We start from the raw sequence: 27915 nt of genomic DNA, 5'->3' as shown, positions 1-27915 counted from the left end.
TACTGCTGTTTTTAAATGTTGCCCGATTGTTGTGTTAAGGGCGATTTTACTACTGTTTTAAATCAATATTAGATAGTTTTTATTGTTAGTTGATGTATCTTCCCCATGGGAGGAAGGGTTGGATATAAGACAGATGAAATAAAACAATCCACACAGTATAGTTAGCATAAAACTGGAATGTGCAAGTTACAAAACACCATGGCCTGCTCTTTACAAGAAAATGCTGTTATCTCTTTCTAAGCAATATTGCTTATGTTTAAATTAATCTGATAATAACATTCTTTTTCTTTCATTCTTTTTACTGCCTGATTTTTTAAATTTGCTTCAGGACAGTGTAAATGTAGGCTTTAAGAAACGGTGTTCAGAAAACTCTACCAGACTTTATTTTGGTTATGGCCAACAATTATAACTGACACTGGAAAACACTCTCAAAGAGTTTTTCTTCTGTGAGTTACCAAACCTCCCAAAACTTTAGCTTGCCATTGTTGCTGCTTGAGCAGCAGCTGGTGTTCCAGTGCTGAGGGAGATGTGATCTATCCATTTTCCTACTGGCCCTGGAAAATATACCAGGTGTATATTTCGGTGTATAAGATGCCCCATATTTTGGGGGACTCAAATTTAAGAAAATGAAGAGAGATGGCCCAGAGTTGTTGAGGTTTTTGTGGGGAGGGTTGCCCAGAGTTCACTCACCAAACACGCTGCCAATCACACGCATCACAGAAGCAATGAGGCGTCTGCCCGCTCACCACCAGCAGCTGGCAAGCGCATGCCCAATTGACGCCCAAGCACAGCCCTTGCCACATCCAAAAATCACCCACCCAGTCACCGCAGCAACAGCCAATCCAAGGCAGATCTTGTTGCAGCCACCAATCAGCCACCCAATCGCCGCTGACAAGCTCCTGCTCGCAGCTGCAACCAATCGCCCATCCCCCCTCTGCACTATCCATGTATAAGACGAGCCCTGATTCTGAACATTATTTCAGAGTAGAAAAAGCTTGTCTTATACATGGAAAAGTACGGTAATTTTCCTGGGTTCCTGATGTTAATATGGTTATTAAGTGCCCCGGGGAAGCTCCAGGAGCCCAGAATGATGTCATAGCAGTGTTCTAGGTGGTAGGGAGAAGGAACAAGGGGAGGAAGGAGAGACTCCCTTACCGCTTTGCCACTACCATCACCACATCCTGCCGCACCTAGCTAAATAAGTGAATGGGCGGAAGTGGGAAGGAGGAGAGGCAAGCGTTGTGACTTGCTGAGGTTTGCTCTTATACCGAACCAATGACTGATGAACCTTGGAAACACCCCTAGTAATAATGGACATTCTGTAGAAGCATTTCATGTGGAATTGGCTCCTCATGACCAATTATCTCATTGAAATTAATGGGGAAACTACCATTTTTAGGACAAAGCATACTGAAATAAAAACCTTGCTCTTTTTGTTGATATCTGTTTGCTAACACGTTTATTTCCCTTCTTTTGGAAAAAAAAAATAAACAGATCTTGAAAACTTAAAGACAAAAATGAGAAGCACTGTGTCTGTACGAGAAGGACAAGGGGTTGTTCTGCTGTGTGGGCCACCAACTCATTCTGGAGGTAAGAAATGTTTGGAAATATTAGTACTCTTCTCTGTGGCAGTAAAAAAACCTAAAGACAAATACTGAATGGTTGCAGTATATTCAGGAGGAAATGTTATTCATGCTATGAAGTCAGACTATAGGTGTTTGCATTGGCCTATGCTGCTCTGAAAGCATGCATTTCAGAATCAAATTAGGCATGACCTAGTTTGGCATCATTTGTGTCTTTCGTCCTTGTGTGTTGATTTTTATTAAATAAACAAATAGCTGGAATTGGAGGGTGTGTGTGGAAAATTTCCTCTCATTGTAAATAGGTGGAATGGGACATTTTGGATTGGGATTAAAGTGGGGGGGGCTTTAAGCCCCCTCCTCAATGCTGTGGTTCAAAACTGGCTTGGGAGGCCCTGTGCTAGTTATTCCTTTTTTGTGGGGGGGGGGGAGGCAGGGGCTTCCATCTAAATAAGTTTATTAAGTTTATTCTTACTGGTTTCAGAAATGCAAACTCTGTTTCCCCCTTCAGATTACTTGAAACTAAAATGCTTGCCACCACTTCAAAACAGGCAGTGGCAAATCTAGCAAAAAGAATGAGGCTTTTTCCCCTTTTTGTGCTCCCACCTTCTGCCTGCTGAATGGGCAGGCAAGAGTTCTGTCAGTGGACCATCCACAGACAGAACCCAGCAAAAAGCCCTGAAACTGGGCATTCCAGGAGTGGGGGTGGGCTGAGCCAGCCTTGGATCCACTAGATCCGGAGCTGGTCATGTGTTGGCAATGGGGTTGATTGCTGCACCAGCCTGTAGCTGGCAAAGCAGTCAGGCCTTGGTTGGTCTGCTTGTCTTTCCCTTCCCATCTTCCATCATGGCTGCCATGTGTGGCAGGGCTACAGATATTGGGGTAGCCCAAATATTCTGCAAAACCCCACCAGCTGTTGGGGGAAGGGAGTTTGGATTACACTCTAAAAGTCATAATGGATTTTAAGGCCTACAGAAGCTTAGCGTCTTAAAAAGTGCTCGCTGGTTTTCTGTTTCTTTTTTTCGCACGTTAGTCAGGGCCGCATATCTAAAAATAGCTTAGGTGAGATTTCCAAACATATGGACATCAAATGTTTTCTTTTTAAACATAATACATTTTTCTTAAATTATATTTGCCATGGGGACCATAAGATTATTCCATGCCACTAAGTAACAGAATTCAAGCCAGACATAGTGAATTATTGAACACCAGATCGAGATCAAAATAGGTCTGCTAGTGCAGCATTTTATTTTACTTTCTTTTTGATCACAAAGTGTGAAAACGTATCCTGATAAATATATAGTTGGCAATATCCTGGTCAGTTTATATTAAAAGTCACTTTATTTACATTCAGCAAATTGTAAATTGGTTTATGATTTGGAGTAATGTATGAGGCAGAAGCTCACACAACTGTGCTGATGCACCTCTGTGAACAAAATATACTTCCTTGTTCATGGCAGCTGCTACAGCGTTGTTAAAGGAATGCTTGCTCATCACGTGTTGCACTGCTCATTTGGGAACATCGCTTGCATGAGTAAAGTTCAGAAATAAGCTGTTATTAGCTCCACAAACAGAAGTCCATTTGTGCAATACAACAGACACAAGGCTTTGTGGGATATTCTGTGATACAATCCCCCCCCCCCCCAGTATCTGCAAGTTTTCTCAGTCATTGTAATTTTATAAGATACAATACATTAAATAAATAAATAAATAAATAAATATTCAGGAGAAGAAAAGCCTAAGGAGTAAACCCTACACAAATTCAGAGTCCTGTCCCTAGGGCAGTTGGATGGCACCTTGTACGCCTCCTTCCAGCAACTCCTGCAGCCAAGCTGTTGCCAGACATATTGCTCTGCTTTCTTTTGGACCATATCAGTGAGACCAAGAGGGAGTTCTTATCATCTGGGCAACCCAGGACTTACATCCACACTGCCCACACTTGTACTTTCTCTGTTCCTAATACAGCTGTTTGACTTCACCCCCGGAGGCACGCTTCATTGTCTCTCAAGAGAGATGGATGCCAACATATAATATAGGCCAGGGGTGGGAAACCTGTGACCCTTCAGATGTTGATAGGCATATATCCATCACCCCGAACCAGTATGATGGATGATCAAGGGTGATAGGAATTGCAGTCCAGCAGCATCTTCATGTTACCCAATCATAACATAGACAGCAATCACAGGTAGATATAGCTGATTTTCTTAGTGTGATTGTTTAAGATAATCTTTCTCCCCACTAAATCTTTCCCCCACTATATTAGGCACCAATATATTGATTTCTACAGAACCTGGTCTGTGTTTTATCTTTCAGGAGTGCCAAACAAATTTTATCTTTCAGGAGTGTAAGGCAAATGCTGATAAAGAATAATTAAAGTGACATGACCTACTTAATTTGGTATAGTTTAAATTGTCACAGGTTGTTTTATTGACAACTTCTGTAATGATCTACAGTCTCCTGCAAGTTGTAAAGTGAAAAACATTGATGACAACTTAATGGGATATTTGGAGAAAACCTATAGATAATGAAGTAGACTTTGTTTCGTAACTGAAACTTGGTGTACTTAGTGTCAGTTCAGGCACCAAGTACAGCCTTTATTGGTTTGTTCATTTTATACTTTTACAGCCACCCTTCCATTTCACAACTTCCAAGACAGGAATATAGGAAGCTGCCTTGTACCAAGTCATATATATGCTATAAGATCCACTATCCTGTAATATTACATATGAGCCTGTTCTACTGATGAAGCCTAGGATGGCGAAACAAGGCTAATATTCCAGAAATCCTTGTCTTAGACTCTGTGAAAGGATTCTGTGGAACTGTAACAACCCTTCATGTCGATTATTGGACTCTATGAACAGACAGGTAGAATAGACACTTATACATGTATGGACCTTATGCATGAACTGACTAGAGAATGAACTGATCTACCGGGTCTTCTGCTTTTTTTGTTGAACTTTATGAAACTTCCGTTGAAATCTACAATTTGATACAATGAATAGTATACCTTATTTATTCAAAAGTACAGCTGGTTACGGCTTGTGTGTTTATTCAGCATCCTCTTTCCAGCAGGAGGTAGAAGCCTATAAGTAGGAAGTGGAAACAGCAGTGTTTCTCATTGTCTCACTCCCAGCCCAGTCTCATCTCCTGAATAAGGGGTGTTTGGCCCCTTGCTGGTTTATAGGAAGAGAGCAGTACCAAACCCTTGGCAGAAACAGCAGGGTGAAGTTCTGTTTCAAAAGCCTTATCTGAAGCCCTGCTGGCTATCTCTGGCCATCAAATGTGGCTGCTTGTTAGCTTTCCAGCTCCAGGGTTGCACTGGGCCCATCCCAGAGGAACTGGCCCATGTAGGTGTTGGCCTATGGCATGTGCCAAATGAGTGCAGCTTCCCAAGCATGTAGGTTCATGGCAGTGCAGTTTTGTGCTGGAAGAAATTGAGACCGACTCCAACTCTTCAGTCATTTCAGTCCTTTACTGACAGGTCCAAAGCCTTAAGGCACTTTCACTATATAGAGGCTTCCACTAGATCCCTAGTAGAAGGTGCAGGCTTCAAATGCAAAGCAAGGGCACCTCACAGCATACATACAGCACAGAGTTCAGTATAAATCTGGCAGAGCTTCCTTGCAGTGAAGCAAAGAGGCAATGTACAGCCCCCTCTTAATATACCCAAGAATGACCACACCCTTGGCCAGTTGCCAGGTCACAGTGACCTACTTGGCTGGTTGCCGGGTCAGTGACCTTCAAACACTAAATCACAAGGCCTGCAAGATAAGGGAAGCACATGCACCAGATTTTCCTTAACAGCAATTAAAGGAACCTCAACAGATGCATGGGAAGCTGTTATCTGCCGCCCTGCCCCACCTCACCCCCATAGCAGCCTGATGCTGGATACTGCATGTGGGAACACCGCTGGTGCTGTTTTTTCCCATGGCTCATCTTGTCTCAGCCCCTCCAGCAGCAAAAATCAGCAGGTGGAGACTGGTGTACTCTTCAGCTTGCGTGTACTTACCTAACTTCCTGTATACATTCTAGTTGAGCTTATATTGTCTTGGTTTTAAATGGTCTTCCAGCATTCTGATTTCTCCATCTTTGTCTCTTCCCTTTCATTTGATCCTTTCATTTTTGACAGGTTTTTCCCCCTTTGAAATTAAATAAGATAGAGTTTAATTGCATGAATGTTTTGAAACATGCAGGCCACTAGAGCTGTAATTGCCGGTCCTCTATGTTAAGTGCCAATCATTCTGTATCAAGTGCACTTGCCTTTGACACTTAAGTCAGTGGGCCTAAGTTAGTTTAAGTGAATCCATTCTAATACTTAGTGCTTTGTGCCCTAGGTTTCTATTAACATATTTAAAGCATAAGTATCCCTAATACAAATTCCACTTGCCTTTTAAAATGTTTTGGGGAGTTATCTATAAGCAACAGACAGTGGCATATCTTTTTGCCATGTGTTCCTATAGATAGATGGCTGTCAATCATCTACCTAATAACATCATGTGTGAATATGTGCACTGACTTTTAAGCTTTGGACTTCTTCAGAAAACTCTTGTGTGAGGTGCCAAACAGAAGCTGATACAAAAAAGCAGGATGATATTACTAAGCACTGCAATCCAAAAAAAACACATGGTGAAAGGTGAGAATTATTTCGTAATCTACAGATGGGATCTTACTAACACCCACACTAGAAAGCTGTTTGTTCACTGAAATGCTTATGCAGGAAGAGACAATTTGAAGATAGTTTCCCCCTTCTTTTTGAAAACGAAACTCTCCAATAACCATTTGGACAGCTATTGGTCAGGATATCTGTCGAAGAAAAGAAGGCAACCAGTATCTAATGATGGGTGAATTCTGTTAATTTTGAAATCTCAAGTATGTGTGTTTTAAATAACCTTTTGGGGTGTCTTTGCTCCAAGAATACTAAACTGACTTGTAATGTTGGTTTCACTTTATTAAACCGATACGTTTTTGTCTGTTTGTGATTAGCCAAGTGACAAATAAGCCATAACTATGGGGAAACAATGCAGAACCTGTAATAAAAGCTTTTGCACATGATATTGGCCCTTGCACTGGGGAGGTTTCTAGAGCTTCATCAGATAAGCTCCTGGGCTACAAAGTCTTTTAACCCCTTGATAGCTTCCTTGGGCCTGCCCATCAATTTTTGAAGTCTTTAAAGTTTCCCGCTGCAGCTGTTTACTTAGGACCTCTTGAGCAGTAAGTCATGTCTACAAATTGAACTATGTTATTGGTTTTTATTATTTTAGTTTGTGATTTATTATCTGCCCTTCAGTGTAAAGTGAAGGGCTAGTTACAATAACATGGTTGTTTAATTTGAAATCAGATAAAAGTATTTAAATAAAAAAGCAATGCAATTTAAATAAGAACAAATGCAGTTTTAATCCAAGAATAGAGGTAGACATGAAAACACATCTCAGTTGTCAAAGGCTGAGGGTAAAGAGGTTCATCTTTAGTACCTGACCAAAACAATAGTGAAGATGGCCAGACGCACCTCTGTGAGGAGGAAATTCCACAATTTAGCTGCTGCCAATTTAGGTGCTCTCAAGGGCCGCCACTCCCTGTAGTTCTTAGGGTATTGGAACTACCTAAAAGCCCTCCTCCATCAATCATAACACCCAAGAGGGTCTGCACGGAAGGAGATGGTGCTTCAGATATTTGAGGCCTCTGTAATTTTAAGGCTTTGAACACCTTGAATTGGGCCCAGAGATAAATTGGCAACCAATGCAGCTTTTGTAATATGTGGGTAAAAAGAAGTTCAAAATGGAACCCTGGTCACTGCATTTTGGTCCACCTGAAGCTTCAGAGTGGTCTTCGGGGATAGCCTAATACTGTATAGAGGCAATCATCCAATCAGAAAGTTACCAAAGCAATGGAGTACAATGGCCAAGTCATCTCTTTCCAAAAGGGACCATCACTGGTGAACGAGCTGGAGCTGGAAATAGGCACTCCTAGCCACCAAGGACATCTGCAATACACTTTAAAATAATTACCTCTGTGTGTGCAGACCTTTATTTTACATTCCAAGCTGTGGAAGAACTTTGAAGGAAATAATATCCTATTTAAACTGGCTTTACAAAGTAAGTAAATTGTACTAGGTAATTGAGTTTCATCAATGTCACAACAATTGATTTTTTATATATAGGTTTTTCATATCTCGACAGAGTTGAAAGTGTTGTGAAAGACGCTAATAATTTTCATTGGTGTATACGTTCATATCTTTTGTTCAATGTTATCTCTGGTTAAACAGACTCTGCAGGTTTTGGATGTGTAAAACCTATGTATGAGAGGTAAGCAGTGGATGAGTGTACACACTGTAAGGAGTGATGCCTTTTTGAAAACTGCCTTCAGAGTTCTGGAAAAAACCACAATTTTTGGTCTCCTACCAAAGATTCTGACCTCACATTTGCTGTAATGTTTTGTATATGTAGCAACAAGTTATTGTATTCCTGAGAGGCCTGAGTTCATTGACTGAACTTCAGCTTTCCTTTTGGTTTTCCTTTGGGACACTATGTAAAACTGCCAGTTCTGTCCTGAAATAGACAGTTAAGGAATTGTTGTAGATATACTTGTGGGAACTTGTAAATCCCCTGTGCATTTTAACAAAGAGGCTGTGAGGTTATGCTCGCTGCTACAAACCTCCCTGTCAGTTTTCACTGTTTCACAGCAGAGCAGTGTTACTTCACAAGGGGCCCTGTGTATCACTTCTTACAGTCTTTGTATCATACGTCCTGGAAGAAACTTGCTGAGTAAATCATTTCCACTACAATGTGAAGAGTTTGTTTGGCATACAGTGCGGTTTTTGTTGAAAGAGGAATCCCCTTCGCATCCTGTGTAGTATTGTGAGCAGTAACTCTGAAAAGAATCTGACAATTTCAGTTCCCATCAGTTTTGTAATTCAACAAAAGATGGTGGAATGTGAAGAACGTATTTTTGGAGAGGGAAAAGTCTGAGCTGACTTCACATTATTCTGAAAAAGTAAAGAACCACCTGCCACAAATTCATGCATTTGATGCCCAAAATCTCCAGTTATAATTATGTTACCTCCTTGTGAATGTACCTCATATAAGCCATAACCATTGGAATTGCCATGCCAGTGGTCGTGGTGCTGGACATCTAAGGGGTGTTGACCATATCAACAGGAGTTATGGAAGGCATGAAAAGTAGAAGGGGAAGATTTGACTCTGCAGTAGGCTGCAGATCTCCATCCCTGATAATGCCATATTCTTTTATTTTCTTTCAAAACTTTCCACGGGATTTGTATGTAAAGTTAAGATATCATAAGCTGTACCAAGGGGTTAATGCAAGCTCAGACTCATTAAACTCTTTTCCAGCTTTCTTGATTCAGAGACAGGACTGTGAGAAAATAGTTTAACTCCCCTGTTCTTTTTCTATGGGTTGTAACCAGCCCCAATATATTTGTATTGGATTTAGTGTAATTTTACTTGATTTATCTCTGTTTTTAACCTGTATTGAATTTATCTAAATGGCGACAGACAGGGAATAGGTTGAATATGTGAGTGAATGAATGAATGAATGAATGGTTCCATCCTCATAAACCACTTTACAGAAGTGGTTTGCTCCTGCTCTAAAAATTAAATGGGCTGCCTTGAATCAAAGGCCTACAATAAAGTTCAGAGTGTATATACTGTCTAGAGGACTGTGCCTGTTGTATATAACATGGCATCACCATTTGGGCTCTGAACATAATACTCTGAATGAAAATTCAGAGTATATAATATATGTTGCATTTTAACAAGGCCTTTCACAACATTAACACTGCAGCCCACAAAAGAGAGATTAGTTTTAAGAAAAGAATGGTAAATTCTGTTAAATACTATTTTAAACACTAAACATTTACCCTTAGGTATATTTTATAATGCTTACATAGCTTTATGTTCATAAGTTGTCTCATTTCTTTTACCTAAGAAATTAGAATAACTTTTGTCTTTTAATAATTAAAAAAATCATTATAGACAGGAGGCAATTTATACAATCTTCAACTATTAAAGACACAACAGTGTTGTTAAAAAATGTTCAAAGCAATTGACTGCAAAGTTCTTGGGAGTTGATTAAAAGATCCATTTGTCACTTGAAATGGGATATGGTTAATGGAAATGTATTTTTAAAATTGCTTCCCAAAGCATTTTTTCACTTTATACATTCAGAATAAGATAAAAAATGATCAGAGTCCTAGCACTTTGAACGACATTGTTAGTCTGAAACAATTAGCGCAGGAATAAGATAAAAAGGAATTAATCCGTCATATCCTCACAGCTACAGGGGAAACTAAATGGACATTTTGTTCGTTAGTTCTGCCCAAATGTGTAAAAGTAGTTTTGCTGGACTATTCCGTTTAGAATCCCGGCTTCACTCATAGCAATAGGCAACATTTAACTTGTCAGCTAAGTAACACTTTTTTTTATTACAAGGGCAGAAGTCCCATCTCTCCTTGGAGATTTACTTTTTCCCCTTTTCCCTCAGCAGTGCTGTTAAAACAGAAAATGATGTTACCAAAGTTTAATTTGAAACAAATGACTAACTAACCATCAAATTTCATATATGTCTGAATAGTTTTTTTCTTGTTTTTTAAAGAGCAGATGCTGGCGGTTATCCAGTTTTTGACAGATGTTGCACAAGTGCAAAATTCTTCCACTTTTCCTCCTGTTATGATGCCTGTAATCTTTACCCTCAGTTGACTCGCGATTTCTCTTGTTTACCCAAATGAACGCTACTTTGCCTGAGAAATGAAAGAGAAAAGTAACTCTGGGGAACGGGGAGAGAAAATCAAGGACAATGCCATGAACTTAACATTTCCAAGGATACACAGGGCAGCCTTCAAAATTCACCAGGTTTACCTGGTTATTGACAACTTGTGACCAAGTGAAGATGCCCAGGCACCAGGACGGCACTTGACGTCTCCACAATCTGGAGGTTCATGCCTGACAATCTTTGGATCTTGCCTGTTTTCACACATCAACACATCCTTTAGAATTTTATCTGTGATATGTTATCTGCACAATTCAGAGCAAATTTCAGGAACCAAAATGACCTATTGAAAAATAGGACTTCCGAGCCGCCCGGCCCTAAAATGGCAGCTAGACATTCCATTTTGGCGAACTTCAACCTTGGCTCAAGGAGTCACTTGGCACCTAGCTTATATATCTGAGTTTCTAACGCTGCAGGGTTAAAGCTTTCACTCAGCTTTGGGGTAGCCATATTCCACCCAATATACAGACTGAACTGGAGTGCTTTGCAGTGACTTCCACAAATCCCAAGGTGTTTGTCTCATCCAGTCTTTAGTCTAAGAAAACACACTGTGTGTACCTGAAAAGTATCCCAGTCTTGTCACCAGTAAAAAGTGTCATGAAGAGGACTCCACACAGCAGATGTAGACGAATGACTCTTTTAATACAAAACAGTTTGTGGAGGGAGCAAACCTTGCAACAGGTTGCCGTTTTAATGCAGAACTAAAAGTTAAGTGCACGCTGCCTGAGAGCTGACACAGCAATTCCTGGTATGGCAAGCCAGGATGGCCAATGCACTACACTGAGATAGTTACAATTCCTAAGTTAAGCAGGGCTACTCTAGAAGGCATCTTAAGGGGCAAATTAATGGCAAGATCTGCAGGGATGAGCAGTTTAGGATACAGTGGATCTCCAGTGCAGCCAATGTCAAGTCCAGCTCAGCCACAGATAAACCACAGATAAGCTGGCTTAAGTTTCTCATTTTGGCTGAGTTGAATCTGGCTGAAACAAGGCCAGTGTAAGGCTCCAAAAGAGGGTATTCTGGGGGCAGGACCAGATTCAGGGTTCATCCTAAGCCCGTTTAGCTTGTTCACATGACCTGTTCACCCCACATAGGACACTATTTTAAAGGCTTGGTTTCCCTCAGCCAAGAGTAGTCAGAACAGCAGCTGCCCTTCTGCTGAATGGGGTTTGGTGCTTAACTTACACTGGCTTGCTTTACACCAACTTCTTGTGTATAGGATTGCACCTTAAGAGAATTCCTGTGAATAGTACAGTCCACAAAGAAATGGTAGATGCAGTTGGTGCTTCTGCTCCACAAGTAACAGTGATTTGCTGTACTATTCTCTGTTTAATATTTTAACTTCTCCTGAAGCAAACATGACTTTCATCTTAATTGCCTTGCTTTAGTTTCTACACTACCAAAAAAATAAAATAAAAAAAATCTGAGCTGCTACACCAGGAGTGAATAACCTTTCCCAGTGCAAGGGCCACATTCTCCCCTGGGCAACTTTCCAGGGGCCGCATGGCAGTGGTGGGCAGAGCCAGACAGAAAAGTGGATGGAGCAATTGATGCCTATTTTATTTTATCGTTGCACAATAGGCTACTTTCTACACAAACTCTACATTTCCTCTATCCTCCATGCAGGCAAACAAGGGGAGGCATTTTCAGGGTTCAAGAACACATTCTACCCAGGCCAAAACACTCAAGGAGGGCTGGTTGGAGAGGGGTGTATGGCCCATGGAGAATGCTGAAGGCCAGATATAGAAACTTGGAGGGATGTATTTGCCTGAGGTTCCCCACCCCTGTACTAAACAGATTTGCGAAAATCAAGTAGCAGCTATATTGATGGAGCCCTAGATATAGCACGAATGAGTGTGTTGTGTCTCCTTTCAATATCCAGTTTTGGATTTGAATTATGTTGTCCATTTGACTGTAGGTGGAAACAAAACATTAGGAAGATTCCTCTTTGCTTCAGCAGAGAATTTGCCAGCCCTCTTGGAGTTAAATTTTCCACATTTTACTGCACATTATGTAGGTAATTGCTCTCATAACTTTCCTTGTTCTGGTTTTCTGAAGAGATGACATGCATTTTCATTCCTACATCAAGCTGGAAAGTCACCTTTTTGGATTTTATCTGCTGAATAATTAACCTTTTATGCCAAAAAGATTAATGATTTGCATCTGTTTCAAATCAAAATGGTATTGTAAGCATTTCAGAGGGGAAATGGAATTTTGCTTCCAGGCTCACTGTTAATTTCTGGTACAATTTAACATATATCTAAAATATGAATTGTCCACATTTCTAAACCATTCTATATGCATTTGCATTTGAAGGTTGAATGCATTTTTGACAAATAAGGTAACGGCAAAGAAAACAACATTGCATATGGTTAATTCTAAGTCCAACTTCTGCAACATTTGTCATAAACTACATTTAAATGTGGAAAGGCAAATATCATTACATACCTGTGGAAGTTCAGGGGTATTTTCTGAGGCTAAAATGGGGACAGACACACACACATACACACACACTGCAAAAAATAAAACTCCACAATCCTCATGCTTGATTAATTCCAATGTTGACACCTTTTCTAACCAAAATGTTTTGTTTAATTAATTAATTAAAATATTTATAGCTCAGCTTTAATCTCAAGAGCTCAGGGCAGGGAACAATAGCTTCATTTAAAAAAAGCAGAAGAAATATCACATAAGGAAATAAAAATCAAGGGTTCAACTATGTATTACCCTGCATTCAAAGATCACAGGGCAGTTCAGAACATAAAATTACAAAATAAGAACACAAAATAAATAACCAAAAATCAAACAAAAGGACCCCCCCTTTAAACACATTTAAAAGGTTGTTGTTGCTGTTGTTGTTTAGTCATGTCCGACTCTTCATGACCCCATGGACCAGAGCACGCCAGGCACTCCCATATTCCACTGCCTCCCGCAGTTTGGTCAAACTCATGCTGGTAGCTTCGAGAACACTGTCCAACCGTCTCATCCTCTATCGTCCCCTTCTCCTTGTGCCCTCCATCTTTCCCAACATCGGGGTCTTTTCCAGGGAGTCTTCTCTTTGTTACGAAAAAGGAGCAATGCTGCTGAGTGCTCCAGATGGCTGGAAAGCCAAACAGGATGTTGATGTTATGGGACTGTACCGTGGGAACCAGGGACAGTCTATTCTGTGCACTGAGCACCGGATGTTAGCTCAGAGTGTCACATGACCCTGTACCAGAAGTACATGGGTGGAGTATTTCCCTCTCTGCTGTGGCTGCTGAGGAGTGCAGACATGTTCTTTTCTGCACTGGTGAAAGACAGAAATAAAGGCATGTAAATACATTTCTGTCTGTCTCTCTCCCCTCCCTGGGGATGGCAGGGGGGAGTGGTTGTGTTCTTCTCACGTTGAGGAGGATCGGCCGATAGAGACCTCGCCTTGTCTTGCCGGGAGTCGCTGACGGGGGAGGCCAACAAGGATTCAAGCCGGGCACCTGGAGAGTGGCCAATTCCTCTGACTGATATGGGCTTGAAGATCCCAACACTCTTCTCATGAGGTGGCCAAAGTATTGGAGCATCAGCTTCACGATCTGTCCTTCCAGTGAGCACTCAGGGCTGATTTCCTTCAGAATGGAGCGGTTTGATCTTCTTGCAGTCCGTGGGACTCTCAAGAGTCTCCTCCAGCACCATAATTCAAAAGCATCAATTGTTCAGCAGTCAGCCTTCTTTATGATTGTTTAATCAGTCAAAGCCCTAGTTATAAAGCCCTGGTTTTCACCTGGCACCTTCATAAGTGCTGTTACAGATCAGGGGCAACAGAGTTTGGGGGCGCAAGGGCACCCATAACTGTTAGGGTCAGTGAATGTTAGAAATTAATTTAGCTGATTTTGTGAGTATTGAAGGGAAGATGCCAGGCCGGTGGAAAAATACAGGCTAAGCTTCCTTTCCACGCCATGGCCATTAACATGACAAAAGAAATATGGAGCAAGGACTGAAGGTAGACAGGATTTAGTTTTGGATTGAAGCTTGCCACTCATAAAAATCCAGAACTCAGTGAGCTGGGTTTTCACAAACAGGTTAAAAAGAGAACTGGTGGGAATAATGTAATGTAAGTAATTTCACTTCAGCCATTACTGCACACTGGACATACTGAAAGCATCCATGCTCAACTCTGTTCTCTCAATTAGCCCAGTTACACATAGGCTGTTGTAAGTTTACAAATATTATATGTTGTTTCACTAATTAATTTCGCAGATTTTATACTATTCATCAAGAAAACATCTGCTCAGTTTCATAATTAGGTGTTAATGGGGAAAACAAAAAAGTGGGTGGATCTGTAGTCACAAGAACTGTCAAGGTTGATCTGCATTTTTCAGTGTACTGCTGTTTAGCAAGTTTTTTAAAAAATATATGCAAGAATTGAATCACATGTATAATATTTGCATCCATATGCCTGTTAACAGTGCTTTGGAGATAACCTGATTTTACATCTAGCTGAGCATCTTGAAGTAGATTTAGCAGAGTTACTAAAGTAGTGGAATTATCCTGAACAAGGCAGCAGAGGAATACCATTTTGATTTCCCATTCACCATCAAAGTAATAAGTTTAGTTCATGTGCTTTTGTTATGTCTGCCCAACTACTGCATTTCTGAAATGTATCATACAATTCTGCTTGCATTGTCACTCACCTGGTCTGCTATGTGCATTTGTCACCAGACTAGCAGTGTGTGGGTGTGTGGGTGTGAGAGAGAGAGGTGTCACAGGTAGTATCTACCCTATTCCACTTCTCTTATTTTTCTTTTTTTGTCTACACACGCACACACACACAGACACACACACACACTGCTAGTCAACCAGCTAATCAACCAGCTTATCAATCAATATATCCATTTACATTTTTTCCCCTTTTTTATCCCCTCTCCTCCCTCCCTCTCCCCCACCCAAGGACTTCCCTCAGCTTGTCTCTCCAGTTTCTTTAAACTTATTATCCTTTGTATTTTGTAAAATTGTACATATCATTGCCTTATCTATCATATATTCAACAAATAAATTTGTGTATGTTTATTCAAAACCTGCCAAGGAGTCCAAATCATTTTGTTGTCTTTTTTGTGCATAGGCCATGCTAATCTTCTCTGTATTGTTCCAATTTTAGTATATGTGCTGCCGAAGCGAGCACTCTTTTTTTATTAATTTTAATAAAACATGTTAACATAACACAGGCACCACAGAAACAACGGTGCATTAATCTACAAGCAAAACACTGTACTAAATCACCCAAGAGAGAAAAGCCGATTCCCAGCAATGACTACAAGAATATAAGATTATCTTTCACAATTGCCTTAAGTACGATGGTAGTTTATGTGTTCTGAAAGTGCTGTGTCCAACACTCAAGACCACTACATGTCCTTAGAACGTGTGCCCATGGCTTTCCAGCTTTGAGCGACTTCCAGGCTTGCAAGGGTTAAGAGGAGTGACATAAGTTATTTGTGATGGATAATGGGGTGCATTGAACAATGGGGTTCATTGACCAGCAGGGGGTCAGAAAGAAAGGTGCTGGGTTGTAATTTCAGAGATTAACACAAAAACCCACAGCCAACATGGATCAGATCCTTCCTGGGATTGGTCTATCTCCAACTCCCCTATTTCCTCCCCCTCATCATCTGATCACTCTTTCCACAATGTCTCCAGAAGACTCTCATAGACTATGTTATAGTATTCAAAACAGGGTTCTGATCCTAATCTGTGCCTGGATAAGAGATTGCCTGCAACCCCAAATGTGTCACTTCAAGCTTCCTCAAGGAAGAGCAGGCTGTAAGCTGATTAAGTAAAAGATAATTTTTAAAAAAGAAATAAAAATGGAGTTCTGAAAAAAATACTGTTGAATAGTGTATGTCAAATCTCCGCTCCTTATGCAGCTTTGGGCCTGAAGAAAGTTCAAAAACATCTAGCTGAAGTAGAGGAATGCATATCCCAGGATATTACTAAAACGAATTATTTCTATGTTTAATGGGAAATCAACTGAAGAAATGTAATTGACAAGAGAAGTTTTATTTTCCTTGAAGTAATCTCACTAGAAAAGGGTGTGTGTGTGTGTGTAATATATGAAACAAAAGTCAGATGAGAGGTTGTTTACTACAGTTTTATTTAGGAAACAATGCAATTTTGTTTTGATTTCACCAATACAAAATTAAGTTATTGCAGATGGTTACAGACGGAATGTTGCACTCTGTTTTAAAGTGCAATGAACATTTGATTAAGGCTGTAATCCTGTGCATATTTTTGTTTCTCGTTGTCAACAACAACAGAAAGTTTTGCAACAGAGATTACTCGTAAAATTATGGTGTGATCAATTCTTGTTTTGTAGTAGCGAGAATCAGTAAGGAAGATTCATTGAATCCATTTTTTTTATTATAAATTTGTACTTTCTGAATAAAACATAGACACTGAAATATAAAATAGCCCAATATTAGAAATGACCTATACATCAATGCCACACCAGCGTGCCACTCACCTCAGTGCTTGGCAGGAGGCCTCCTCCGTCCAGAGAGCTGAGCAATATGATGCCTCTGCTGAATCCAAACATCCCACAGCCTGGAACGATTGTTCTGCTAGTGTAAGAAAATGCAAAATTAAGCAGTACCAGCCTTTAACATTGCAGTCTGTGGGTTAAACCACAGAGCCTAGGACATGCCAATCAGAAGGTCGGCGGTTTGAATCCCCGTGACAGGGTGAGCTCCTGTTGCTCGGTCCCTGCTCCTGCCAACCTAGCAGTTCGAAAGCATGTCAAAGTGCAAGTAGATAAATAGGTACTGTTCCGGCGGGAAGGTAAATGGCGTTTCCGTGCGCTGCTCTGGTTCACCAGAAGCGGCTTAGTCATGCTGGCCACATGAGCCGGAAGCTGTACGCCGGCTCCCTCGGCCAATAAAGCGAGATGAGCACCGCAACCCCAGAGTCGGCCGTGACTGGACCTAATGGTCAGGGGCCCCTTTACCAGTGTTATTTAGTAAAAAGTAAAAAGAACCAAGACTTCTGCAAAATTAAAACAGAAGTCAAGCCCTGTTAACGGCCTTGAGAAATGTGGAAATGGGAAAATATATTCTAAATCAGGTTTAAATATGCTCATCTAATATTTTGTGGTTGAAGAAATAGAGAAGAAATAGAGTATTAAAAAACCAAAAAACCATTATTGCATTTGCACTCTGTAAGTGTCATGTCCAATTAACAAATGTTTTATGGAACTGGCTGTGGAGGAAACACCTTTACCTCTCACTGCCTCAGGGTGCAGGTCAGGGCTAAAGTTGCTGTGCTCTTTCCTAAGCTCAGGTATTACTCAGATTTGCATTCCTACCTTTTGGCCACCTAAAATGTCCCAATCTTCTGCTATGAATATGAAGTAGTCTTGCCTCATAAGCTTACCTACCTTGACTAAGAATTAGAATGATAGTTTAGGAATTTGAATTTACTGTAAGTAGAAGGTTTTGTGACACAAATGGGATTGTCAGTGAGATAAATTGCAAAAAGTGCAAGGAAAACAAGTGGGAACTGTTGCGTTGTAAGAACTACTTTGCCCTCAATTAATAATGAAGATGATATTGAAGAATAGTCTCGTTAAAGGGTGGTTAATTTAAGTGAACACGGCAAATTGGACATGTCGTTATGTTAATCTCTGTCCAAACTGTTTGAACGCTGTTAGCACATGCGACAATTGTTCCAATTGAGATACTCATTTTAAAACTTTGTTACCTAAATGATATTGCTAAACCCTGCTTTAAAAAGGAAGGAAAAATGCCAGAATAAGCTGTCCCAAAGTTTGAGGAACCACATACAGACATAAATATTGTGGAAAAGCCAGGGAGGAATGATGGAAAGCTATGTTTGCACCTCAACACATTTCTTCCTTGTTATACTGTTCTTAGTGCTGTATCTGTTTTCTTGAGTGGGGGCGCTGTCTATTGTTTACTACAACTCTTTGCTTATGGGTGCAGTTGATCCAAGCTGTAGTGGATTATTTGCAGGCACAGCCTTTCTCATCTTGTCATGTTCAAATTTCACTCAGTTTGTATGCTGCGGTTGATTCAGAATCTATACCTGGGTGCCAGAAGTCACTGCCTGTCACAGTTGCTTGAGTTGGTTTGATCCAATTTTCCTGGAAGGCCTTCACAGTGCGCTGGGAATATCACTGATTTTGCAGCTATTACATGTTGAAACAATGTTGGTTATTTGTTAAGTACTAAACTTTTCTTAATGTATTGTTTAATAGTTGGGAAGCTTTAGGCTACTTGTTAGCCACCTACATCTGATTAAGACAGTTAAGCAGTTTCACTTAGAACTGGTTTGGTGTGTTCAATTCTTGATCCATAGTAGCAAGAATTAGTAAGTAAGGATCTTTTCGTGCCAGTTTCAGTTTTTATTATAAATGTATGCTTTTCCAGTAAAGCCTTGACATCAAAATATAAAATAGACTAGGATAATAAATAATAGTTACAATACATTTCTTATACAAATGTTTACATCTTAGAATTTCAGCAGGGTAGCATTTCTAGGAGAAAGTAATCTTGCCCACCCCTGTTCCAGCTGGAAGGTTTACAGGCAAGGAGCTTAAGATGGTAGAAAGCTAATTTGTTTAGAACTTAGAGCATATTTGTGCAATTTCTAAAGATCGCATCATGTTGAATTAATCTTTAACATAAGCGAAGAATCCCATAAAATTTGGGTTTATATTCTTATTATTCTGTTATTTAAATGTTCTTAAATAATTAGAAGATGATTGATAGATAGATAGATAGATAGATTCTTTATTGTCATTACACACGTGCAACATTGCACAAGTGCAACGAAATTGGATGCCATCCCTTAAAAACAACAAAAGCAAAACAACAACAACAACCCACAAACCACATTCCAGCCACACCCACACCCACACCCATCAATCTCCCAAGTCACACTATCGAGTTACAGCATTCAAAAGGGCCACAGCTCTCGGGTAGAAACTGTTTTTCAGTCTATTTGTCCTTGACTTGATGTTTCTATATCTCCTGCCAGACGGCAGTAGTGCAAACAGACTGTATCCCGGGTGAGATGAATCCTGCAGGATGTTGTTTGCTTTCCTAAGACAACGGGAACCGTACAATTCTTCCAAGGATGGGAGAGGTTGACCAATAATCCTTTGTGCTGTGGTTATGACCTTCTGGAGCACCTTCCTCTCCCTAGCTGTACAACTGGAGAACCAAGCACAAATACAGTATGTAAGAATGCTCTCTATGGAGCCTCGGTAGAAGGACACCAGCAGTCTCTCACTCAGATTATTCTTCTTTAAAAGTCTGAGGAAATAAATTCTCTGCTGGGCCTTCTTCACCAGAGCAGTGGTATTTGCGCTCCAAGTCATGCCCTGATCGATAGTTACTCCCAAAAACCTGAATTCCGCCACCCTCTCCACCCGTTCCCCATTGATATGCAAGGGCTGAATGTCCGCCTTTTTTTTCCTGTAATCCACCACTAATTCCTTGGTCTTAGCCGTATTAAGAGCCAGATTGTTCTCTCCACACCAAACACAGAGCCGCTCCACCTCGTCCCGATAGGCGGACTCATCCCCTCCTGAAATGAGCCCTACCACCGTAGTGTCATCAGCAAACTTGATGATTTTGTTGCTGGAATAGATGGCTGTACAGTCATACGTATAGAGAGCATAGAGCAGGGGACTCAACACACAACCCTGTGGTGAGCCGGTGTTAAGGCTAAGGGCTGTGGACATATGTGACCCTACTCTAACCCTCTGAGAACGTTCTGACAAAAAATCCAAAACCCAGAGACAGGTGGAGTTGGAGAGTCCAATCGCCTCTAGCTTGGACACCAGTCTATGGGGGAGAATAGTGTTAAAAGCTGAGCTAAAATCCACAAACAGCAGCCTCACATAACTCCCCGGCTGCTCCAGATGGGACAGAGCAGCATGGAGAGTGGTGGTGATAGCGTCCTCTGTGGATCTATTTGCCCTGTATGCAAACTGGTAGTTGTCAAAAGTTGATGGAAGACAGGAAATAATATGACGGCGCACCAGTTTCTCAAAACACTTCATGATGATTGGAGTCAGTGCAACTGGTCTGTAGTCGTTCAAACTACTGATTGTGGATTTTTTGGGCAGAGGGACAATAGTTGACGACTTCAGGCAGGGTGGGACAATAGACTGGTGTAAGGACTTGTTGAAGATCTTAGTAAAGACCCTCGCCAGCTGATCCGCACAGCCCTTCAACACCTTTCCAGTGATGCCATCAGGTCCAGCCGCCTTCCTCGGATTCACCATCCTCAATACCTTTCTCACCTCATGCTCCTCTACCGTGAATGAGGGGCCCCTAAGGGCTGGTGGCTGTAATACCGGCGTCTCAGGTGGCTCCTTCTCGAAGCGAGCAAAGAAGAGGTTAAGCTCCTCCGCCAGCAAAGGGTCACCGTCGACAGCACCAAGGTTAGGTTTGTAGTTGGTAATGTGCTGAATCCCCTGCCACATCTGTCTTGTGTTGTTGCTCCTTAAATTATCCTCAATCCTCAGCCTATAATCCCGTTTTGCCTGTCGAATACCCCTCTTCAAGTTTGCTCTTGCCACACTGTAAAGCTGCACCTCGCCTGACCTGAAAGCCCTGTTCCTTTCCCGCAACAGGCCCTGGACCTCTCTATTCATCCAGGGTTTCTGATTGGGATAAAACCGGATGGATTTGTTTACTGTGACAGTGTCTGTGCAGTGATTGATATAGCACAGAACTGCCGCCGTGTGCTCCTCCAGGTCTGAACGATCGAAAATATCCCAATTAGTTCTCTCAAAACAGTCCTGCAGCTGGTGAATAGCACCTTCAGGCCAGATTTTAACAGATTTTAATATTGTGGGAGCCCGTTTCCTGAGTGGGATATATGCTGGTACCAGGAACAAAGACATATGGTCGGACTGGCCCAAGTGTGGCAGCTGTAAAGCCCTATAGCCGTGATTTACATTCGAATAAACTTTATCTAGTGTCTTGTCCCCTCTTGTGGGACATTTCACATGCTGATAGAGCGTTGGGAGCACTGTTTTAAGTTCTACATGGTTGAAGTCTCCCGCAATGATGTGCACAGCTTCAGGATACTTGTCTTGCTGGCTGCTGATAAGGCTCTGCAGGCGTCCCAAAGCCAAGTTGGCATTGGCATCTGGTGGCACGTACACACCAGTTAACATAACAGCTGTAAACTCCCTAGGGAGATAGGCTGGTCTACATTTAACAGCCACATATTCCAAATCCGGTGAACAGTGACTGCCCACAGTCTTAGAATTATTGGACCAGCATTTGTTCACATATACGCACAGCCCCCCTCCTCTAGTTTTTCCGAAGTCCATGCCTCGGTCATGACGATGATTGGACATGGACACATCTGTTTCTTATAGATAAGTTCTACATTTGTGCATTTCATTTTCTAGATAAGAATTGACAGGTCTTAACGCAGAGCTACTACTATCTTACTCTAACATGGGAATGTAAATGTTATGGCTTTTAACTGATAAACAAGAGTCCAAGTAAACCTCTGACTTTGAGTGACAGCTTTACAACTCAACTTTCTTCCTGATTGCCATGATCTTGTTTATATAAGTTACCCAGAAGACATCATTAACATGAACTGCTTTTGTGTCTTCCCTTAACATAACAGCAATAACACCTTTAAATTTGTGAATATTTTCATATGAATCATGTCAATTTGCCTTCTGCTTGCCCTTTCCTTACAAGATACCTTGTATCACTGATGGAGGTGAATCAGCAATTTCTCCGGTGTCTCTTCTCATCCAGAAGTGCTAAAGCAACTGATTTTGCTAATTACGGACAGTATCATGGCTATCAGCTTGATGGAGATTGTAAACAAACTTTATTTTAGATATGTGGAGCTGATGCAAAGTTTTATGAACAGAAATGATTGTTTTGGTAATAGCCATGAAGAGACAGCTGTGGACAGGATTCCTGCATTCCAGAGGGTTGGACCAGATTACCCTTGGGGGTCCCTTCCAACTCTACTATGATTCCACCAGGTGGGGGAAATGGGTCCCCCTCTTCCTCTCTTCCTCTTAATTAACTTGTTTGATGCGGGTTCAGAAACTTCAGCTGGTTCAGAGTGCATCAAAGTTGGCTATAGAAAACAGGTGTCTCCCATGTTTCAGCAGTTTCATGCCTTACTGATCCATGTCCTATGGTTCATTCAAAAAGTGCTGATTATGACCTACAGACCCACTTGGGATCTGAAAAACTGTATTCCGATTCTATCACCATATGAACTTGCCCATGGTTTAAATATCTTCATCATCAACTGAGTTCTTGTGGACATTGTAAATATGCCGCAATTTGTTCAGATAGAATTAGATTTTATTAGTACGATTGATTTATCTGGCTTCTTCGTTTCTGATATTCTGTATTTTAGTTTTAGTTTTACTGTTAGACGCCTTGTGGACCTTTGGGTGAAAAGGCAGGGTATAAATTTAAGAAATACATAATTAGAAACACTTTTAAATTACCAGAAATCTACTTGTTTGCCATTGTTAGCTTTTTTCTACCTTACATAATGGTATAACTTTATAGTTTAATAAAGGGCAATTAAAGATAATTGGAAAAGCAATCAAATTTTGAACTTCTTTCTGTTGTTAACAGATACCATAAATATTTCAATAATTTGCATTAGTTTGTTTTTAGTTTTGTGCAACATTTTACATACTGTGAATTAACCTTTCTGTTCTCTTATTTCTTGGCAAAGCAATACTAATACCATTCAGTAATTTTCTTTTCCTGTAGCTGCATGAAAATAATTTCCCAGGCCCACTTGTAAATTACTAGGTTACACACAGGGAAGATTTGTAAAGGCAGTGAGGAAGTTTGGCAAGATGTGTTAATGACTACTAGGCAGGTCAGTTAGATTATAATTAACTGAAATCAGTTGCTATAGAAGCTGCAAAGGCTTTTATATTCATCTACTTATTTTTTAAAAATGAAAATTATATCTACCTTTGAAACCATGTTTTAAAAACCTTATTCAAGCATATGAACTTGAAGAAAGATAGCATACCAGCTCCTATAGAAAATGGCTTTTGATACACACACCCATATTCTGTACATAAACTGTGATCTATAAAACTAAATTACATAGTAACTGCAGTTCTTATCAGATCTAATCCCATTGCCATACTACTACTACAAATTGACTAGATGACAGTGTCACCGGTCCAATACCAAGTTGCATGCTGCAAATCCTAATGAACCTTTGCGTGTGCAACTGCACTGGATTATGGTTACTGCAGATTGTGACTTGTGACATGCTAGTGCCACATTTTTGGCCCTTCTTATCGTCTTGTTGTTGTTGTTTAGTTGTTTTGTCGTGTCCGACTCTTCACGACCTCATGGACCAGAGCACACCAGGCACTCTTCCACTGCCTCCCGCAGTTTGGTCAAACTCAAGCTGGTAGCTTCGAGAACACTGTCCAGCTATCTCGTCCTCTCTCGTCCCTTTCTCCTTGTGCCCTCAATCTTTCCCAACATCAGGGTCTTTTCCACGGAGTCTTCTCTTCTCATGAAGTGGCCAAAGTATTGGAGCCTCAGCTTCAGGATCTGTCCTTCCAGTGAGCACTCAGGGCTGATTTCCTTCAGAATGGAGAGGCTTGATCTTCTTGCAGTCCACGGGACTCTCAATAGTCTCTTCCAACACCATAATTCAAAAGCATAAATTCTTCGGCGATCAGCCTTCTTTATGGTCTCTTATCATCTTAGCATTGCCAGAATGGACAAGGGATGGAACCAAATCCACTTCTCCTATAATCTAACAACTTGCCCTAAGTGCTGAGTCACCAAGTGAAGCAATATGGAGTCAAAGATAGACGTGTGTGACTGTTTTCTTAAAGTCACACACTTGTTCTAGAAAAGCACCAAAAAGCTGTTGTTGCTTTAGAGATGTGAATAATTATGGGTGAAATCATATGCAAATGGTGCTATATTATTCCTACTAGGTATGGATTTTTTCCCATAACTGTATGCAAGCAAACTTGGGATTCATCTGCTTAAGAATACATCTCATTTAATGCGTATTTTCATTTGTTGACTTTCAGAACATTCTTATGCTTGGATCTTCAATGAATATCCATCATTTGTGCAAGAAGACAGTCGTCGATTTGTTTCTCAGGAAACTGGGCATCTCTACATAGCCAAAGTAGAGCCATCTGATGTAGGAAATTATACATGTGTTGTGACAAGTACCGTAACAAATGCCAAAGTTCTTGGCTCGCCAACACCTTTAGTGCTGCGTACTGATGGTATGTATGAGTTTATGCTTATGTAATGTAGCAACTAACAGTTGCTTAGTGTAATACTCAATGGTTTCTAATTCTTTGGAATACACACTTTTTTCAATGCATAATTTATCTCTAACAAAAATATTTATGTTGCCTTTGCCTTGCTAGTTATGGATCTTATACTTTCCTTTATTTTGGGGTGTAATGTCATCATGTAGGATACTGTTAAGTGGTGATTCTGATGAAGTATATTGAAAGAACCCAAAGACAAGAGTGGCTACTAGGAATTGTCAACCAAATGACAGTTGTCAACCCGAAGACTACTAGGAAGCTAAAAGAAATAAAATAATAAATCCCTTCCTTAAAATATCCAAAGAAGTCTTATTGCGTAGTTGTTCCCTGGAGCTCAAAGATACAAGCCTCCTTCCCTAATCACTCTTTTCCTTTTCTGAAATAATAGGAGTAATGGGGGAATACGAACCCAAAATAGAAGTTCAGTTTCCTGAATCACTTCCAGCTGCTAAAGGTTCGGTAGTAAAACTGGAATGCTTTGCCCTTGGAAAGTAAGTTTGTATTCATGTTTATCCATATTGCAGTAGTTGGAAACAGAAAAGTTATGTTGTATGTTAAATGGATGATGTGAGATCCTTTTAAATATGCCATAATTTTTTAGTTGCATATAAATAGTTACAATCCTTGTGTCCAGTTATAAACTAAACAACTTCTCACTGTTATTGCACATGTGATACATTAATAAGATTTTTCTGCTGGCTTGTGTAAAACAAATAAGTACATACTTTGCCTCCTCCCCATTCTATCCTCACCTGTGAAGTAAGTTATGCTGAGAGTGAATGACTGGCTCAAGGTTACCCAGTGAGTTTCATGTCTGAGTGGGGATTGAACCATGGTCTCCCATGTCCTGCTACAGCACTAACCACTATCCCACACTGATTCTAAGGTGGTATGACTGGTCACAAAAACACGTGTTTGACAACCTCCTGAGCTAGGATTATAGTGTTTAATTGAGAAAACATTGAACTATGGGAGTCTGCAAAATTTGGGCTAAATTTCACTTTGACCCATGGATTCCTCTCCACCCCCCCCCCAAATAATATCTGATTCTCGTGACGATGGAATTAGAACTGAAATTAGAATACCTCCTGAGAATTTCCAGAGATCAAAAGACTAAAACAATAGCACATATTTATGCTTTCGGACCTAGAGTGTCTGTCAATCCTACCTAGGATTAATGTATCCATCCAACCGCAATGAAGTCTTGGCTCACTTGACTATGTCTCAATCTTAGAAGACATAGAATGACTGAGTATCAAGTTCCAGATTCCCAGTCAATGAAAGTTTAACAGGTACTCTAGAATAAACTATCACAGTGGTGTGTTGGGGTTGTTTTAAAGTACCAAATATTGCTAATTCCTTCATATGCTGCAATATTTTGTTTCATTTTTAATCAGTTCTTTTAAAATTATCTTCAAAAGCCTTAATTGCATTTGGTTTCTGCAGCCCAGTACCTCGGATTAACTGGAGAAGAGCTGATGGGATGCCATTTCCAAGCAAAGTAATGTTGAGGAAATCCAATGGCATGATTGAAATTCCAAATTTCCAACAAGAAGATGCTGGTCTCTATGAGTGCATTACTGAGAACTCTAGAGGGAAAAATGTTGCCAGGGGGCGCTTGACATATTACGGTAAGAAACCCTTTTTTGTATAGAAAAAAATGTTGAAATAGCTTAGTCATGCTGGCCACGTGACCGGGAAGCTGTTTGCGTACTAATGCCGGCTCCCTCGGCCTATAGAGCAAGATGAGCACAACCCCAGAGTCGTCCATGCCTGGACCTAATGGTCAGGGGTACCTTTACCTTTACCTTTAAAATGGCAAATGTCCAATTTTAATGTGATGCAGTTGTATAAATATGAAGTCAGAACAAAGCCCAGCTACCATTCAGTGGGACTTTATCACTAAACTGAAAACTATGGAGAGACCTGGTCTTAATAGAGATATTGGATTCCTGTCTCATTACATATGCTAATCATCTGCATACTATCCCTTCCTTTTTCCTGTAGAACTAATTGCAGTCATTAACAGTTGGTCAACAGGTTTACCATACCCATTGAGCCAATCACCCATCTCCTACTACCCTCCTGAGAAAAACCCCACCCCACCCTCCCACTATATTTAAGGGTTTGGTGACTTCTGTTTCAGTGTATCTGAAGAATTGTGCATGCACACGAAAGCTTATACCAAGAACAAACTTAGCTGGTCTATAAGGTGCTACTGGACAATTTTTAATTTTTTTATTTTTATTTTGACTGCGTCAGACCAACATGGCTACCTACCTGAATCTATTTACACAGGGATCTCAGTTTGTTAATCTCACATCATAGAGCTTTCCTAAATCAAACCCCCCAAAGGGTGATGGGGCATTATGTACATTATGATGAGAACCAGGAGAAATATATTGGCTATAGTTCACTGCCCTCTAGGATCACAGGAATATAGTTGGAGTGAACTGCTTGCAGAAATCCCTTCCCCGGTCTACTTCACCTAGCGCTTTCCTTGTTGGCTTCTAGGTGCCAACTGAAACACTGCTCTTTGTGTAGGCTTTTAATGTGCAAGTTTTTAAAAGAGACTGGACTCTTAAAAGTTTTGTTATTGGTTTCAAACATAGTTTTAAGCTGACGTTGATTGCTATTGGTCTCTGCTTCCATTTCTCTTATTTCTGCTTTTAACAGAATTTCCTTCTCCCAACAGTCAGTGTGCAGCTTCCTCTAATGGGACAATTCTCAGTGTGGGCAGCCAGGCAGCCAGTATAGAGTACACCAGGTCCAAACAGGAGCAGGACTACTGCTGGCTGAGCTGGATTAAGGAAAAGCAGACCTTTAAAATAAATTTACACCCTTTTTGCTGGCATATATTCTCCTAGGTTGCCAGGCCACATGACTAAGCATAGGGGATAAGACTAGTGAATCTTGGGTTTGTATTACTCCCTAATGGGGCTTTCTCCAATGGTGAAACATTTCCTCTGTTGAGGATTATTCCTCTCACTGCAAAAAGACTTCCTCCATCACAGAAATGGATATTGGGACACTTTTATGTCCATATTTCTTTACAAAACATCAGGAACCAGTATCTTTCGTACTTACTATCGGTATATGAGAACTTGTACATGAAAAGTGCTTTTTCATATAATGATGTCTATGGTGATCATATTGAAAACATAACCCCAGTTTTGATAATATCCTTTAAGTATATATGTTTTAATCTCTGTACCAGTGAGCAGGTTA

The 27915-nt window shown here is 40.6% G+C and overlaps 1 protein-coding gene across 1 annotated transcript in view; it reads left to right on the top strand.

The window, feature by feature from the left end:
• CNTN3 (contactin 3) overlaps nucleotides 1-27915 on the top strand; it is a 161925-nt gene that overhangs the window by 81993 nt on the left and 52017 nt on the right. Inside the window, exons 3-6 of the mRNA XM_083600643.1 lie at nucleotides 1495-1590; nucleotides 24433-24636; nucleotides 25076-25178; nucleotides 26134-26318. Coding sequence (XP_083456769.1) covers nucleotides 1495-1590; nucleotides 24433-24636; nucleotides 25076-25178; nucleotides 26134-26318 — 588 coding nt within the window. The remainder of the gene's footprint in view (nucleotides 1-1494; nucleotides 1591-24432; nucleotides 24637-25075; nucleotides 25179-26133; nucleotides 26319-27915) is intronic.

The sequence above is a fragment of the Podarcis filfolensis genome, assembly GCF_964270895.1.
Source record: "Podarcis filfolensis genome assembly, chromosome: 2".
NCBI classification, from domain to species: Eukaryota; Metazoa; Chordata; class Lepidosauria; order Squamata; family Lacertidae; genus Podarcis; species Podarcis filfolensis.
Note: the sequence above shows the minus strand (reverse complement) of the source record. Positions and strands in the feature narration are given on the sequence as shown.